The sequence below is a fragment of the Dama dama genome, chromosome 4 (assembly GCF_033118175.1).
Source record: "Dama dama isolate Ldn47 chromosome 4, ASM3311817v1, whole genome shotgun sequence".
Taxonomy (NCBI): Eukaryota; Metazoa; Chordata; class Mammalia; order Artiodactyla; family Cervidae; genus Dama; species Dama dama.
In genome coordinates this window covers 51,201,638-51,218,763 of record NC_083684.1, presented here as the reverse complement: position 1 = coordinate 51,218,763, position 17,126 = coordinate 51,201,638, and the positions used below count along the sequence as shown (strand labels likewise).

At 55.9% G+C, this 17,126-nt stretch overlaps 1 protein-coding gene across 4 annotated transcripts; it reads right to left on the bottom strand.

Moving 5' to 3' along the window:
• Nucleotides 1-167: 167 nt before the first annotated feature.
• Nucleotides 168-13,413, bottom strand: ARHGAP33 (Rho GTPase activating protein 33). 4 transcript variants are annotated; one of them, XM_061139064.1, is made up of 22 exons: nucleotides 13,267-13,413; nucleotides 11,246-11,343; nucleotides 11,083-11,167; nucleotides 10,657-10,737; nucleotides 10,410-10,547; nucleotides 9,897-9,989; nucleotides 9,210-9,332; nucleotides 9,044-9,121; nucleotides 8,892-8,958; nucleotides 8,750-8,809; nucleotides 8,504-8,656; nucleotides 8,320-8,422; nucleotides 7,035-7,179; nucleotides 6,877-6,959; nucleotides 6,686-6,793; nucleotides 4,778-4,923; nucleotides 3,982-4,135; nucleotides 3,753-3,898; nucleotides 3,599-3,673; nucleotides 1,885-2,559; nucleotides 1,400-1,791; nucleotides 168-1,318 (listed from the first exon to the last, which is right to left on the bottom strand). In XM_061139064.1, the coding sequence occupies exons 1-22, from the start codon at nucleotides 13,270-13,272 to the stop codon at nucleotides 536-538; spliced, it is 3,792 nt and encodes a 1,263-aa protein (XP_060995047.1). In that variant the 5' UTR covers nucleotides 13,273-13,413; the 3' UTR covers nucleotides 168-535. The 4 variants fall into 4 exon arrangements, with proteins under 4 accessions (XP_060995047.1, XP_060995048.1, XP_060995045.1 ...); XM_061139065.1 differs by having other exon boundaries at nucleotides 168-1,315; XM_061139062.1 differs by having other exon boundaries at nucleotides 168-1,791.
• Between the last annotated feature and the right edge of the window lie 3,713 nt (nucleotides 13,414-17,126).

Below are 17,126 nucleotides of genomic sequence, written 5' to 3'. Positions count from 1 at the left end.
CCAAGGCCCCTTCTCTGCAGATGTTGCCCCTGGGAACCTCCCAGGAGTGACTCCCCACTTAGCCCCTGCTGAAATGATAAAATGAGAAAGCAAGTCACCTGTCCCTGCCTCTCTATTCATTGAGCCTGGCCCCAGCATGACACCAGCAGCCATATTTTCACCATTTTTATTCATTAATTTTGTCAGATGGTTTTAGTAGGGAGTGTGTGGGGAGATAGCAGGAGCAGTCCCCCACCCCCTGTGCACAGGACAGGACATGCTGAGGACCCCTGGAGGGAAAGGGAGGGTAAGGAGTCAGCCTAATCCTCTCAGATTTGTGCAAGAGGCCCCCCAGGATGGGGGGACGGGTATGCCCGTCAGCCCAGGGTAGGTAGGCTATGATAACGGGTTAGGGACCCACATCAAAGGCAAGTTACAAAGTTAGAAACCTGGGGTAGGGGTCAGAAGCTCAGGAAAATACAAAACAAGGGATTAGGTTGGACCAAGATCAGTGAGAGGGGAAGAGAAAGAAGGAAGGTCCCCCCCCAGCTCTGGCTCAGCAGTAGCTTCGGGTCTGGCTCTCAGGGTGAAAGGACCAGCTGGGAGTAGGGTAGGGGGGTGGGGGACCAGCCCCCTCCCTCCCTTGCCCCCCACTTCTGTACAGGGACCCTCGGTGGCGCTCGCCCCCCCTCCCATAGGCTGGTGGGGCTGCCCTGTAGGGGAGAGGGTCTGGAGGGCCCCAGGGCCCAGGCACCCTGTGAGGGGTGTGGTGGCCCCAGGGAGCCCGCTGCTTTTGGGGGAGGCGGGGGGCTGGGGGGCCAGGATCAGAGCGACTGCGGGGGTGAGCAGGAGGGGAGGAGGAGCTGGAAGAAGCGGGTGAGGGGCCCCTGGGCCCAAGGGCTAGGTTGACATAGAGGGGTTCAGGTCGGGTGGGGCGCCGGGCCGAGTGCTGGGGGGCTGAGTAGCCAAGGTGGTCGTGGGGAAAACAGGAGGAGGGTGGTGGGTAACTGAGCAGGAAGTCGGGGGACCTGTGGAGTGGTGGGGATTGGCCAAGCATGCCGTAGGAGGCATTGAGCCTGTCTGGGGGCATGGAGCGCAAGGGACTCCAGGACTGAGTGGGGCCAGAGTAGGGGGACCCCTCACCCGCCTCAATCTCATAGTACAGGTTCTCTCCTCTGTCCAGTGGTCCAGGGGGAACCAGGGGGCTCCTCCAGACTGGGGCCGGGGAGCTGGGCTGGAAGGATGGGGAGCCGAGGGGGTACAAGCCTGGTTTGGGGACCCCGAGGAAGGGTGGCAGGCACTCCCGGGGGGCTGAGAAGAAGCCAGGGGTGGGAACCTGCTGGGGGAGAGAACACAGGAGGTGGGCTGCCATCTCTGGCGCAGCCCTGCGCCCCCCACCCATCCTGAGCTGGGCACTGACCTGGGCAGGGCCTCGGGGTGCCCTCCTGGAGGTCCCTGCGGGCCGCTGGCTCCTCACCAGGCTCCCATCACTTTGTTGCCTTGGTAAGGAGGGTTGGGGTCCCAGAACCCAGCCACCTGGGTGGGCTAGGGGGTGGGGGGGTGGCCCACTCCCTGAGGTCCCTGGGGGCTCACCGCCCACCTCCAGGGACAGTGAACGGTGGAAAGGGGACTGAGGAGCAGACGGGGTGCTCCCCTGCTCCTGCTGGCTCTGTCTCTGGGCCACCTGCTGAGCCCGCTCAGCCAGGGCCAGGGCCATGAGGCGTGCTGGATTTTTGGGAGGCGGGGGTGGGGCCCCCCCCGGGCGCAGGAGGGACAGGGGTGGGGGCAGCAGTGGTGAATCCATACCAGCACCTAGGAGAGGAACGCGAAGAGGAGTCAGCCAGGTCTTGGGCACAGCCTCGGGGTTGTGAGGGGGTGGGCTGGGCTGGGCTGGACAGGACACACCATGCTGGCCTTGGGCTCCCCGGGGACCAGGCAGTGCCAACTTGCTGCAGATCTCTTGTTGGCAGGTGTCACTCAGCTGGGCCTCAGCTCCACGCAGCAGCAAAGGGATGAGGTGGGGGCGCAGGCCCGGGCTGGAGCTGAGGGCTGGTGTTGCGGTGGCCGAGGCAGGTGTTCCTCCAGCCCCCAGCAGCTCCAGGACAGCGGGTGGCACCGACACAGACAGGGGCTCCGAGATGTCCAGGGCAGCGGGTGAGGCAGGGCTGGTGGGGCCTCGGGGCGAGAGGGCCTGGGGGGTTGCCCTGGGTGGAAAGGAAGAGGCAGGGGCTGGGGGGGCCGGGCTGGCGGGAGGTGCCGGGTCCCCGGGGGTGGGGCTGCTGCAGCGAAAGGTAAGGGGATCAAAGTCAAGCCCCCGGAGCCCCTCCAGGCAGCGGGGTGGGCTAAAGTCCAGCTCGTCACCGTCGTCTAGCCAGGCCGAGGTTCGGTGTGAAGGGGAGCCAGAGAGTGCTCCCAGCCCAGCTGCGGAGGACTCAGAGGAAGAGGAGGAGGACGACTCGGAGGAGGACTCGGTGGACTCAGATGACGACAGGCTCTCACAGGAGCCAGCGGGTGCGGGGCCCACGGGGAAGGCATCACTGCTGGAGTGGGGTCGCCGTAGCCTGTGCAGCCGCTGGAGACCTGGAAGGGTGGTGCGGGGGAGGGGGAGTTGGGGTCAGGGGTCAGAACTACCTACCCAGATAACATCAGTGAGAACAGGACACACCGCCCCCCCCAAGTAAGTTGGGGAAATAACACACAGAGACACATCCCAGCCTTGGGTCACGATGGCTGTGGATCCAGGGAGAGCTGTGTAGACTCATAGGTGATAGAGGACATCAGTGGCAAGTCCATGAAGAGAATTATATTGTGCCAGCGGCAAGAACAAAGTCTGACAACCCCACTGGCTACAAGCTCGAGACCAATAGGATCTCAAACCCGGTGGCTGGGAGGACAGCCTGGGGAGACCACATCTGGGAACTACTTGGGCCTCGTCTTGTACAGCTGGATGTGGGCGTATTGTACAGTGCGCGCCTCCACTCTTGGGCGCACTCGTCAGAGCCCCCAGATCCATCAGGGGGGCATGGACAAGTACCCCCTCCCCTGAGGGAATACCCACACTGGACAATGGACAGTGATGGAGAGGAAGGAACCTGAGCTACATCAGCTGTGCGGACGGCAACCTGTGATGTAGTGAGGGGTTAGTACACACACAGCACGATACCCCTTTTTAATGATACTCTTTAATCAAAGTTTCAAAACAACTAGCGGTATGTTGTTGATCCCTACACCTGTACGTGACAAAACTGTAAAAGCAAAGGGATGAAGACTATCAGCGGATGCCTGATGTGGGGAGGCAGCAGGTGGGAGGGGGAGGAGTTCGCAGGTACTGTGGTGGGAGGCCTTTAGTTCTGGCCAGTGGGTTCATGGGTGTTCATGATACTATTTAATTTTTTTCAAAAGGGATGAACAAAAGACTAGAAGGACCCTGCATGGGCCAATGACCACAGTGCTTCGTGAACCAAGAGTGAAGCTTTATCAAACTTATTGTACATAAGGTCCAGATTATAACAAAAAACCCCAAGACCCCCAAATCTAAGAACACCACGTGGAGGCCAGCTCAGAGCCCCAGTCCCTCCCAGATCCACCTGGGCACAGGCAGGGGTCACCCTGTGCTCACCAGCCCCACTGGCCTGCGATGACAGAGACTCCTCACTCTTGGCAGACCGCAGTGTGACAGTGTCAGGTCGGCAGCCTGCAAGGAGAGGATGAAGGGTCATGGGTGCACTCCAGGGTGCCTCTCCAGCCACCACGCCCACTGCCCAGCTTCTGACCTGAAGGCTGCTGTCGGGCCCGGGTGCCCCCTAGCCAGGGCAGAGGCTTCTTTCGGGGGATGCTGGGGCCCCGACCCAGTGCAAAGAAGGTCTTCCAGCTGCTACCCCCAGGTTTCCGCTGTTTCTCGCCTCTCTCCCCTTTCCTCCTGGAGTTTGGGTCAAGACATAGGAGGCCAGCTGAGGAGCTGGGTCCCCCGGCCAGTCCCTCCCTTCTGGGCATCCTACTCACCTTTCCACAGGTGAAGTTGGGGCCTTGGAAGTTGTGGGTTCGGTGGGTATCCCTAGCCGACCCTGGGTCCGAGCCTGGGCTTCCTCTAGTGTTAGCAGGCGAGTGGAGGGGCCGCTGCCCGCAAGGGACTTGGGCCTGGGGAGGAGGCAGCGGCCTGGGGAGTCGGGAGAGGGGGCAGCCATCAGCCCTGGGGCTGCTGAAGGCCACAGGCAAAGCCAAGCTCTACAGCCCAAGCCCCGGCCCCGCAGCGTGCCCACCCGGGCTGGCAAGGCAGGGGGCCAGGACGGATCAGGCGGGAATGGGTGGGCAGCAGGCAGGTGAGGAGGAGGAGTGAGGCAGAACGAGCTGATGAGGAGGCAGCTCCCAGCAGCCAGCGAGGACAGCGGCTCTGGCTTCAGTTACCTCGGGCCATGGGGCCCTCCGACGTGCTGAGTCCTGACTGGGCTGGGGTCCGGGGCAGGGCAGGGAGTCTGGGTGGGGCCGGGGCAGGGTCAAGTCTGGGGACCTCCCACCTCCTCCCAGGTGGACCCATGGCCCCAAGTGCCCCCAGGAGCTACAAGGGGTGAAGGAAGAACGATGTCCGGGCCAAGAAGTGGGGATCCTGAGCGTAGGAGCTGAAATGAGAAGGGGGGGGGAAGGGGAGGGAGAGGCCGGGGCGGGGTCCTCAAGGAACCAGAAGGGAGGTCCAGCTTCAGTGGGATAGGGATGGGGCTGGGAGCCCACCTGCCCTCCCACTGCAGCCCTGATGTTGGGGGGGGGGGGTTGGTAGTCAGTACATGGGATAGGATGGGCATACCTGCAGGGTCGAGGCCAGCAGATGTGAAGGTGTCGCTGAACAGGACATCCACGTGGGTGAGCAGGAATTCCACCACCACCGACTGTACCCGCACCTCCCGGAAGGCTGCTGCCCCCCCCAGCCCTACTGACTCCAGCTCCATGGACCTAGATGGGAGGAGGAGGAGGGTGGCCGGGTGCCTGGAGCCCCAGCTGGTGGGTTCTGGCCAGGGGGGGTTAGGGCACTGTAGAAGCAGTGACTGTCATTCAGTGTCTCTGACCTTATCAAACTGATCACATCTATATCTAGATTCTCAGCCTTTCCCCAGAACCTGCTCTCTCCCTACCTATCCCATCTTAGTCAATACCTTGGTATTGCCCTTGACCCCTCTTTCCCTAACACCCACATCCAATTGCAGGAGACCCTGTGGGCTGCTCCACCCACAAACTCTATGCAGAATCTGAACTCAGCTCCCCATGCCCCTACTCTGGCCCCACCTACATCCTCTACCTCCTGGACCAACACACAGCCTCCTCCCTGTTCCTGCTCCCCCTCAAACCCCTACAGTCTGCTCCCCACACTCAGCCAGAGGGAGCCTGTGAACCCCTAAGTCACATATCAGGGCCCTCCCGGCTCACAGCCCTCCTCTGGCTGCATGTCATTCCTGGTAAAAGCCAGATCCTCACCATGACCCACAACTTGTAAGCCACTCCCCTGTCTGTTCCCTCATCACCTCTCTGACCTTACCATCTCCTCCCCCTCAACCCTGCACTCTCTCACTCAGCTCCAGTGACACTGGCCTCCAAAACCTGACCCAGCCCTAGGACCTTTGCACTTGCTATTCCCTCTGCTTCGTTTGCTCCTTCTCAGCTACACAGGTCCTTCTCTTACCTTCTGCAGCTGTTAATTCAAATGTTGCCTTCTCAACAGTCTTCCCCACCTATTTTATTTAAAATTGTAAACCTATATATCCCAGGTCTGTCTATTTTTGCTCATAGTTCTTATACCTACCACGTACCAGCTATTTTGTTTATTTATCTGATTCCCAAGAAGAACTGAACTGCTCCAGGACAGAGAACTTGCCTGTCTCGGTCACCATCAAATCCTTTCAGACTTACCCTGCTGCTGGCCAAGGAGGACTTCTTCCTGAAGCCTTCCCTGCCACTCTATCTAAAAATTTCAAGTGCCATGACTGACCACATCTCCCTTCCCTACTTTGTAATCTTTCTCCTCGGCCCTCATCACGTCACACAGTGCTCTTTTTTTTTTTTTTTTGGTAATGTCCACTGTCATCTCCCGCATGAGATTGTGAGCTCAAAGCATAGGTTCCTGATCACCACTGTGTCCCCAGTGCTGAGAACAGGGGCTGGCATACAGGCACTCAACACTTAATAAATACGTGTTGAAGGACTTCCCTGATGGTAGTGGATAGGAGTCTGCCTGCCAACGCAGGGGACGTGGGTTCAATCCCTGGTCCGGGAGGACCCCACATGACTTGGGGCAACTAAAGCCCGTGTGCCACAACTACTGAGTCCGTGCGCTCTAGGGCTGGTGAGCCACAGCTCATGAGACCCTGTGCCGTGACTACTGAATCCTGGGTGCCCTGGAGCCCACACGCTGCAACTACTAAAGCCCATGAGCCTAGAGCCTGTGTTCTGCAACAAGAGACACCACCGCGATGAGAAGCCTGTGCACTGCAAGGAGTAGCGCCTGCTCACTGCAACTAGAGAAAACCCCCAACGCAGCAACAAAGACCCCCACAACCATAAATAAATTACAAGATAAGAAATAATGTATTAGGTGAAATGATCAAAAGAGCCAAAGTTGGATGGTTCCTGGGGTGAGGTTGGGGGGGCACGGGGAGACTCCAGGTCCAGCTTGGGGGTTGGTAGGGAGCTGGGGGAGCAGGCTGGTGAGCTGCCAGCTTACCGTAGCAGGTTAGGTGCCCAAACGATGGCCAGGTTGCGGGCGTGCATGCTGGTGTTGGCACTGTGTCTCGCCATGCGGGCCAAGTGCCTCAGCAGGTACTCCAGGGTCCTGGGGGTGGAGTGGAGAGGGACGCCTGAGCCTCACCTCCCTTGCGAGTCCACCACCACCCTTCCCTGCCCCTCCTGGTTTACCGGTAGTGCGGTGGGGGCAACTGCTGGATGACATCGTGAACCCTCACCAGGCGTTCCTCCTCCCCTGGCACCGACATGGCCTCCTGAGACAGAGCACAGTGTGAGGGGGCTGGGCTGCCGCCTCCCGGCCCTCCTACCTCGCAGTCACCCTCACTCACACTGAACTTCCCGTAGAGCTGGTAAGTGAGCAAGGGGTTGGGCAGCTCTCGGAAGTAGAGCTTGCAGAGGGAGGACACGCTGTGGATGTCCTGTAGGAAGGCGGGGCCAGACAGTTCAGGGATCCTCTCACTGTCGAACTCATGCCTGAGGCCACCACGTCGAGAAGAAGATGCAGGTCAGAGCTGGCCCACCGGGCCGGGTCCTGTCCCCACACCCAAAGTGTCCACAGGTAGATGCCACCCTCTTCCTGTGCTGGGTCTTCAGAGGCAGTACCTTACTGAGCCCCTTTCCCCCAACAACCCTGCATGCCAAAGACAAGGGCGCCCCATTTACACAGGAGGGACACTGAGGCTCTGGTGGGAGACACCCTGCTTGTAGCTACCCAAGTCTATCTGCCTCCAGAGTGTGACTGGGCTCCATCCACAAAGTTGTGCCATTTTCCTGGTTCCAAGAGGCACTGGAAATGCAGCTGAAATCCCAGTGGCCTCTGCTCACCACCTGGCGGTGTCTCACCCTCTCAGGTGAAAAAGCTCTATACATGGGACCTCGGCCTCAGGTTCTATGCTCTCGCCTGGAAGCCCGGGCCTCAGTGCTTCCCACTTCGTAGCCTGTTCCGCCTGCTGCCCTCTTCGGCCCACAATCCTTCCTGTGGTTCCTGCTTTACTCCCAGTAAAAGCCAAGAGCCTAACAGCCATCAAAAAGGCCCCATGAGCCTACTCGCCCCTAATCACTTCTCAGACATCATCTCCTGCCACTTTCCCCTCTCGCTGGCTGTTCCCTCCATGTTGGACAATCACAATGCTCGCTCCCCCACCTCCTCCACAGCGAGCTCTCTCCCAGGAGGCCTTCTCCACCCGCCTTGATTTCTTATTATGATCTCCCTTACCTCATCTTCTTTCTCTCCAGGCTAGCTGTCACCTATTGTCAACTCTCTCCTTTCCTGTCTGCCTCTCCCTCCAGCACATGGACCCCATGAGGGCAGGAGTCTCTGGCTGTCTCATTCACCATGGTGTCCCTAGAGCTTAATGCTCGGCATGTGGGAGGTGCTCATGAAGGTTGACCCCTCCACTTTGAATGCTTGTCCTACTCTCACCTTTCAGACCCCAGCTGAGGTGTCACCTCCTCAAGGAAGCCCTCCCTGTGCCCCCCACCCTTGATCCAACCCTGCCTTTGTCCTCCTAACTCCCATTAACTCTGTGTCCCCAACACACAGCATGGGGACTGGACTAGAGATGACTCTAAAGAAATGTGTGTGGAGGGAAGGGTTTGGTGGAGGGTCCTCACCGTAGCCTCTGGATGTTGGATGACACACCCGAGAGCCGATAGATTCCATCCACCACCCCGTGGGCCTCAATAAACTCAGAGCAGCAGCGCAGCACCTGGGGCACTGGGAGAAAGCAGGGGTTTGGGGCTGGATGGGTCACAGCCTGGTGGGGAGGAAGGGCAGGGGAGGCGGACCGGGCCTCACCGTCCTGGCCTGAGTTGCTGAGGTGTTCTCCCAGGTCACAGCCAAACACCCTCTGCCGCAGAATGCCCCGCTGCCGCAGACGCTGCCGGGAAGGGCGGGAGCGCATGAAGGTGCGGAGGAGGCCAGCCAGCTTCCCCCGTGGCCGGGGCACTGCTGTGGAGATAAAGGCAGGTCACACAGGGTCGCATGGGGAGACGGGGCAGGGTCTGGCCCCCAGTAATTACAAACGGGTAATGTTCGCATTACCTGAGGTCAGAGAGGAGACACCCTGGGGAGCCAGGACACCACATGAGGGACCATCAGCATCTGCAGGGTGAACAATGGTGGAAAGGATGGAGGGCAGGGAAAAGATGCAGGAGGGCCTGCCCACTCTGCCCAGGACACTCACCCCCCTTTAGTCCTGGACCTGGCCGCTCCGTGAATAGTTCCACACACTCGCTGGGGAAGAAACCGACCTGAGGAGGGTTTGGGGTCAGTGATGGGGCCACCTGAGCTGGCGCAGTACCCCAGCCCCACCTGTCCAGCTCGAGCCAGGCTCACCTGGAAGCCCCGCTTGCCCCGCCACCAGCTCCGATCCTCCGTGGGTGGCATGTCAATCACGGAAACAATGTCTCCTACCTGGGAGTGGGTGGGCATAAGGAGGCAGGGTCAGAAGGCACAGATAAAGTGGGGATCCCAGCTAGAATCTGCTCCTTGACAGCCTTACCTCGAAGGACAGCTCGTCAGGTGCCTGGGCCGTGTACCGCTTTACCACATGGGCAGCGGCCACTGCGGGGATATTGAGTGAGGCCTCCTCACTGAGGAGCAGTCGCCGGCCGTGGTTGTCCAGCTGAGATGGAGGGGGATGTGGCAGGGAGAGGCCAGAAGAAGGCAATAGTAAAGACCGAGAAGGTTCCGCCACTGGAGGCCACCCCGTCCCCTACCTGGGTGCCCCTGTCACTCAGAGCTATTGGTAAAACACCTACACTCTTGCCCCTTCCAAAGCAAATTCCCTTCCGTGTCCCAGGATGCCCCTGCCTGAAACCATCCTGATTCACTCCTGTACCCACATCCTCCACAGCAAACATTGCATACCTGCTATCCGAAAACCTGCACTCTTAGCCTAGAGTTCTGCGAGCTACAGCCAAACCTATTTCTAGCTAGTATACCAATATACCTTGAAATTCTCACATTACCACAGCCCAACACCTGCACACACACACATACACACACACATGCACGCACCCACTTGCATTCTCTCTCACAGGCAAGCGCCCACACAGATACTGAAATACCAGTGCCTCCTCCACTCCGGTTCTTTTCTTTCCTGTGCCCACACACCCTCCCAGGCTGCTTCTTGTTCCTCAGACATCCCTCCCTCACTCCCAACTCCAAGCCCCCTGCCCGGGCCCACCTCCATCCAGGTAAGCACTGGCCCACAGTTGAGGTTACTGTCCACCAGCCCTGACAGGGTTTCCAGGTACTGCAGCAGTAGCGGCACCAGCATCTGGGGCAGGTTGTCAGAGTGGGGTTTGTGAGAAGACCCCACCCAAGAGAGCCCACCGCCCTCCTGTACTGCCCTGGCTCGCCTCTGGCAGGGCTGAAATTCAACATGAACACATGGGTGCTGCTCCGCTGTGAAGTACTGAAATACTGTCGTATCAGTTGATAAATAGGCTGGGTCAATGCCCTGTGTGCGCCTAGCGGTCTGGCCATGCTGACTCTCCTCCCCTGGAGCCCCTTGAAACTCCCCATGATCCTAAAAACTAAAGGGAGTCACCCTGCTGCAGTTCTGAGGCCCCCAACTCGTTGGAACTCAGAACATAACAGTGTTTAATATTTATCTCTCTCTCCTGCCTTGATGGTTTCACCCATCACTGGTGAGGACACACCTTGGCTGAAGCAGGGACTGGGACAAGTAGTTTACCTGGGCAGCCCTGGCGCCCTCTGGGGGTGGAGGAAGCTCTGGGAGGCAGGAAAACCTCCGGTCAAATATGCATCGGTGGAGGTGGGCATCCAAGGAACGGAAGTCATCATAACTGCGGAGAACTGGCCAGGAACGGCCCTGCGGGAGTGGGAAGGACAGGGTGATACAGTGGCTTCATTATACTGAGCTGAGGACCACGGCAGTCAGTTCACCGGGCCAGAGGAGAGGCAGTGGGGGCTGGCCACACCTGACAGGTCACCTGCACCCCGAACACCAGTTCATTCTCTCCAGAGACGTTCGGACCTTCACGCTCTGGAGACAGCAGGAGCTGCAGAGGGAAACAAAAAGCCCAGGTGAGGGTCTCACTTTTGTTCCTGTCCTGACCTCTCCAGATCAGCACTATCAAGGGGTGGGTCTCCTGGGTCTCCCCACAGTCAAGGCCTGGTGATGGCTCAGTCAGAGTCCAAGGTCCTGGCACAAAGTTCACATCTAACAAAAAGTCATTGCTGAATGAATGAAGGAACAAATGAATGAAGGAACAAGTCTCCCCTCTGCCCTGCAGCTCCTGCCACCGAGCAGTCACTCCCCGGGGGAGGTTTCAGGGGTAAAGTGGCTTATGCTGCTTCAGGGTTGGGTGGGATCCCGCCTACCCACCTGGGTGTAACCCCCATACCTGAATGTGGCCGAAGTCAACGTTCTCATAGTGGAAATGCGCACAGTCTGCCAGCCGGGGAAAGGGACCTCGAGGAGCCGAGAGCCTGAGGGACAGAGGACAGATCACTAGCAGCCCTATGCTTGGCTCCCCTCCTAGGTTGAGGCTCTCCCTCACCTCTCACCTCTTCCCAGGCTTCCCCTTCACACTGGGTCCCCCAGCGGGCGGCAGGGGCTGCACCGAGCCCTCCCCTGGGCCATCCAGGCTGTCAGTGCTGCGAGCCTGTAGAGCAGAAGGAAGAATCAGAGGCCCCCAGAGATGGGAGCAGAGAGACAACGGGAGCATTGTTATCTGGCAGCCTGGGCCTGCAGGCCCGAATTGCTCCACACACTGTCCTGAGCATGGGGTAGAGGGGTAGGTCAGGGGGAGGTGAAGGCTGGGCTCAAGGTAGGTCTGCTTCTTCATGTGTGGTCTGGACTGGGGGACTGGAAGAGCAGGGGCCATAGGTGCCTCAGGGCAAGAGCATGCTGGTACTATCTCTCCCTGTTTAAAAGCCTCCTGTAGCCCCAGGAGAGAAGGGGTTGTGCCTTTCCATGCCTTTCATCAACGTCTGGACAATCACAGCTCCCATCTTATCAGTCTCCCTGCTTCCACCTCTCCCTTCCTGCCCGCTTCTTCACAGCAAGAGTCAGTATCACTTTCACAAAACACAAATCTGCCTCTGTCTCTCCCCAGGTCAGGGATCTTCAATGGCTCCCTGTTGCCTTGAAGATGAAGTCTAAATACTCTGGTCTCTGCTTACCTCTCCAGCCTCATGTCTTCCCACTGCCTCTACCTCAGAGCTCTCAGACTTCTAAGAGTCCAACAAAAGAATCATCTTCTCATTGCCTTCTAGGCCTTTGCAAAGGCTGTTGCCGCTGCATGGAACACTCATCCCCATCTTTTCCCCATGCTTTCACTTAGCACTCAGATCTGACTCTCATGGTAGTTTCCCCCATCCCAGGCTTGATGATGTTGCCTTAACTTCCCTCTTTACAGCCCTGTGCACTCTGAGATGTCCCCATATGGTGACAAATCCATCTCCCCCACAGGACTGAGGCTCAGTCCCTACTCCCCCAGCATTGCCCTGCACAGAGCTGGGCAGAGAATTGAAGCTCCTCACAAGTAGGGTTGCACCTGATTCCTCTCTGGGTCCCAATGCCCAGTGCCAGCTCAGTCACCCAGCAGGGGCTGGGTAAAATCTGATGAATAAATTAACCATCTGCCAGATGAGGATTTCCCAGAATGGGCCCTAGCCTCTCCCTCCTTCATTCTCCTACAACCCCGACTTCATCCTTTGGGTCTCACCCTTGGATCGGTCCCCCTCCAGCCCATGAAGTTCCCCCAAGGCAGGATGGGTTCTGACTTTCTCCGTGCCTGGAGCAAAGGGGCTACACGGAGGTCTCAGTGAATGCTAAGTGAGGGAATGAGGGAATGAATGGATGAATGAGCAGGAGCAGCATGGTGGGAGAGGGAGACGGTGGGGGAGGGCGGATGAGGACAAGAAGATGGAGAGGACCCAATGATCACATCGGGGGGTACAATGCACGCTGGGGATTGAGGTGGAGTAAGGAGGAAGGGAGCAGTTGGAGAGGCTGAACTAACGGTTCAAGCTGATGCGGGGAGGGGGTAAGGGAGGGGTGGTTGAGAAGGACTGGGATGGGATGAGAAAGGAGAAGAAAAGGGTCAGGCTGAGGATGGAGCCGGGTGGGGGTGGGGCTCAAGAATGAGAAATGGGCTGATGGTAGGAGGAGGAGGGGTCTAGGCCAGGGAGAGGAGGAGGATGGAATGACGATGCTGAGGATGGCTGTGGGACAGGGGCTGGTGGAGGACTCGGAGACCCTCAGAAGGCCCCCGTGGGGGCCACTTAGAGGATGCGGGGTCCTTCCCTGGACCAGCCCTTTTTCCTCCCAAGACTGGGTCTTCGGCCACTGTCACCCCCCTACAGGGCGTGGAACAGAGATGCGCGCTTAGGGGGCGGGGCCGGGGTAAGGGCTCGAGCCCAAGACCAGGTCGGGGTACGAGAGGGACCGCGATGAGGGGTGAGGGGCGGCGCGGGCCGCGGACTCGGGCGGGGCCAGGGGCCAGGGGCGGGGCGCGTGGGGCGTGGCCGCGCGCGGACAGACTGACTTCGCCGCAGGACGGACGGCCGCGTGGGCGCCTCACCACCATAGCCGCGTAGCCTCCTCAGGCGCCAGCCGCGCTGGACCCCTCGCTCGTCGTCCTCGTCTCCGAAGCCGCCGCCATGGCGACACAAAGGGGAGGGCGCGAGCCGCGCGCGGGCGGCTGCAGGCCCCGCCTCTAACGGCTGCCCGTGGCTCTGGCGCGCGCGCTCCGCGGGGGCGGGGGCAATGAGGGAAGCGGCGCAGATTCTCATTGGCTCCACCCTTGGCCTTAGGACGACGCCCCGCCCACCTGGCGGCTAATCATTGGCTTCAGCTTGGGTCCTCTTTCTGGCTAGATCTCTTCGGTCCCGCCCCGCGAAGTTTGACAGCGCCACGCCCATGCCTGCGTTTCATTGGCCGTCATTCCCCTCCTGAGACACACCCCCGGGTTCTTTATGCTTTGCTTCTAACATTTCTAATACCAAGCAGTGGACTCTTCCCTTAGTCTACTGTCAGTGATGGCTCTTCTCACACTCTTAACTGCCTTCTCTCATGAACGCAAGCTTTTCTCCACTCCCTAAGCAGCTCTTCAAAGTCCCGATCCCCACTTTGTCAGCCCCGACTCAGCCCCTACCCCTGCTCTTGGAATACTAAGAACATTGGCCCATGAATGTTTTTCACTGGCTCAGATGCCTCGGACGAACTCAATTCTAATTGTTCCTGTTGTTGACTGAAGCTCAGAAAACACTCTGTAACAATACCCTTTCCAAGAGAACTTGCCATTGGTCATGCCCTCAACAAGGTCCTCGAAGGTACATCCTTGATCCACCCATTCATTCATTCAAAAACCCTGATCACTTAATTTGTGGATCTATCAGTAACCAATATGGGGGATATATACCCTGCCCACATGGAGCTCAAAAGCTAGTGGCAAAAGATTTTGCAAAATAAATATTTTAAAATATGGATAAAAATTAAGCAGAGATTGGGGAAAGGGAGTGTGAAGGAGAAGTCAATTTACAGCTGCTTACTTCAATTTATTGAACTTCTTGAACTCACTTCCACGACAGGGATTTCCCACATGAAGTACCCTCTGCCTGGAATATTCTTTGCGCCCCCTCCCCCTCACTGAAACACAACTGCAAATTCTTTCACACTCCTCTCCTGAGAAAGTAGAGTCTGCCTTTCCTCCCTCTTGAATCTGGGCAAGACTGTGACAACTTCAACCAACAGAGAATAGGAAAGAATAGGAATTGACACTGTGATTTTCAAGGCTAGGTAGTAAAAGGTAATGCTGTTTCCTCTTTGTCTGCTGGAATGGCTAGCTCTGGAGCCTTGATGCACCATGTAGAAGCGCAATTCTGCTAAGACAGTTCATGCTTTGAGGAAGCCTAAGCCACAGACTCCGCAAGTGAAGAATCTGCCTGCAATGCAAGAGCCACAGGAGACATGGGTTTGATCCCTGAGTTGGGAAGATCCCCTGGAGTAGGAAACAGCAACCTACTCCAATACTCTTGCCTGGGAAATCTCATGGACAGAGGAGTCTGGCGGGCTACAGTCCATGGGTCGCAAAGAGTCGGAACAAAACTGAGCACATGAACACAAACAAACCAAAAAAAGCCACATGGAGAGACCTTGTATAGACACTACAGTCTAGCTTGGAGTTGTCTGAGTCCTGATGCTGAACTTAGGAGTGAAGAAGCTCCAGAGATTCCATTCCCAGCTGTCAAGCCACCTTTGTCTTCCCAGCTGAACCCCTAGACATCATGGAGCAGAAACGATCTGTCCCCAGCTCTGCCCTGTCCAAATTTTTGACTCATAGAATCTATGAGCATAATAGAATCATTGTTTTGTGCCACTAAGTTTTGGGGGTAGCTTGTAACCTAGAAATAGTCATTAGGATGGCCCTTTGTTAATTATTAATTCCTACATATCTCAACGCCTCAGGAATACTTCTAGGCCCCACTCACCCCACACACACCAACTAAATCAGATTCTGTTGCTATAAACATCTTTTTTTTTCCTCCTTATACCTAAAGTAATGCTCAAAATTCTCCAAGCCAGGCTTCAGCAATATGTGAACTTCCAGATGTTCAAGCTGGTTTCAGAAAAGGCAGAGGAACCAGAGATCAAATTGCCAACATCCCCTGGATCATTGAAAAAGCAAGAGAATTCCAGAAAAACATCTATTTCGGCTTTATTGACTATGCCAAAGCCTTTGACTGTGTGGATCACAATAAACTGGGAAATTCTGAAAGAGATGGGAATACCAGACCACCTGACCTGACTGTTGAGAAACCTGTATACAGATCAGGAAGCAACAGTTAGAACTGGACATGGAACAACAGACTGGTTCCAAATAGGAAAAGGAGTACGTCAAGGCTGCATATTGTTACCCTGCTTATTTAACTTATATGCAGAGTACATCATGAAAAACACTAGGCTGGAGGAAGCAGAAGCTGGAATCAAGATTGCCGGGAGAAATACCGATAACCTCAGATATGCATATGACACCACCCTTATGGCAGAAAGTGAAGAATAACTAAAGAGCCTCTTGATGAAAGTGAAAGAGGAGAGTGAAAAAGTTGGCTTAAAGCTCAACATTCAGAAAACTAAGATCATGGCATCTGGTCCTATCACTTCATGGCAAATAGATGGGGAAACAGTGGAAACAGTGGCTGACTTTATTTTTCTGGGCTCCAAAATCACTGCAGATGGTGATTGTAGCCATGAAATTAAAAGACTCTTGCTCCTTGGAAGGAAAGTTATGACCAACCTAGACAGCATACTAAAAAGCAGAGACATTACTTTGCCAACAAAAGTCCATCTAGTCAAGGCTATGGTTTTTCCAGTAGTCATGTATGGATGTGAGAGTTGGACTATAAAGAGAGCTGAGCGCCAAAGAATTGATACTTTTGAACTGTGGTGTTGAAGAAGACTCTTGAGAGTCCCTTGGACTGCAAGGAGATCCAACCAGTCCATCCTAAAGGAGATCAGTCCTGGGTGTTCATTGGAGGGACTGATGTTGAAGCTGAAACTCCAATACTTTGGCCACCTGATGTGGAGAGCTGACTCATTTGAAAAGACCCTGATGCTGGGAAAGATTGAGCGCAGGAGGAGAAGGGGACGACAGAGGATGAGATGGTTGGATGGCATCACTGACACAATGGGCATGGGTTTGGGTGAACTCTGGGAGTTGGTGATGGACAGGGGGGCCTGGTGTGCTGCAGTTCATGGAGTCGCAAAGAGTTGGACATGACTGAGCGACTGAACTGAACTGAACTGATACCTAAACAGCTATTTCCTTCTTTTTATTTCATTTAAATGTATGGCTTGTTCATAAAGACTGAAAGCAAATACCATGTCTATAACATACAAAAGCTACTTTTTAAAGAAATCTATCCTATCCTCTTTTTGGTAAATACAAATATCAACATAATCCTGATTGCATATTTAACACCTTATTATAAAAATTGTCTAACATACAGCAAAGCTGAACAATTTTACACCCATATAACCACCCCAGATCCTACCATTAACATTTTACTATATTTGTTTTATCTCACATCTAACTATTTCTCTATTCATCTGTTAATTTAACTTTGGATACATTTCAAAATAAAGACACTGTATACTGTCCCATAAATACTTCAGCATGCATATCTCTCACTAGAGTTCCATATTTATTTTTCTTTTCAGGTAATATATACCCAATGTAATTCACAATTTCACTGAATTTTAACAAGTACATGTGTGCATTTGTGCTAAGTCGCTTCAATCGTGTTCGACTCTTTGCAATCCCATGGACAGTAGCTCGCCAGGCTCCTCTGTCCTTGAGATTCTCCAGGCAAGAATACTGGAGTGGGTTGCCATGCCCTCCTCCAGGGTATCATCCCAACCCAGGGATTGAACTCGCGTTTC

What these genes read in the sequence shown, in the direction of transcription:
- ARHGAP33 (XM_061139062.1), bottom strand. An exon ending in TCCAACATCCAGAGGCTACG is followed by an intron (nt 7,180 to 8,319) that starts GTGAGGACCCTC and finishes TGGTGGCCTCAG; the next exon opens with GCATGAGTTCGACAGTGAGA. An exon ending in TGGGCACCTAACCTGCTACG is followed by an intron (nt 4,924 to 6,685) that starts GTAAGCTGGCAG and finishes CCTCCCATCTAG; the next exon opens with GTCCATGGAGCTGGAGTCAG.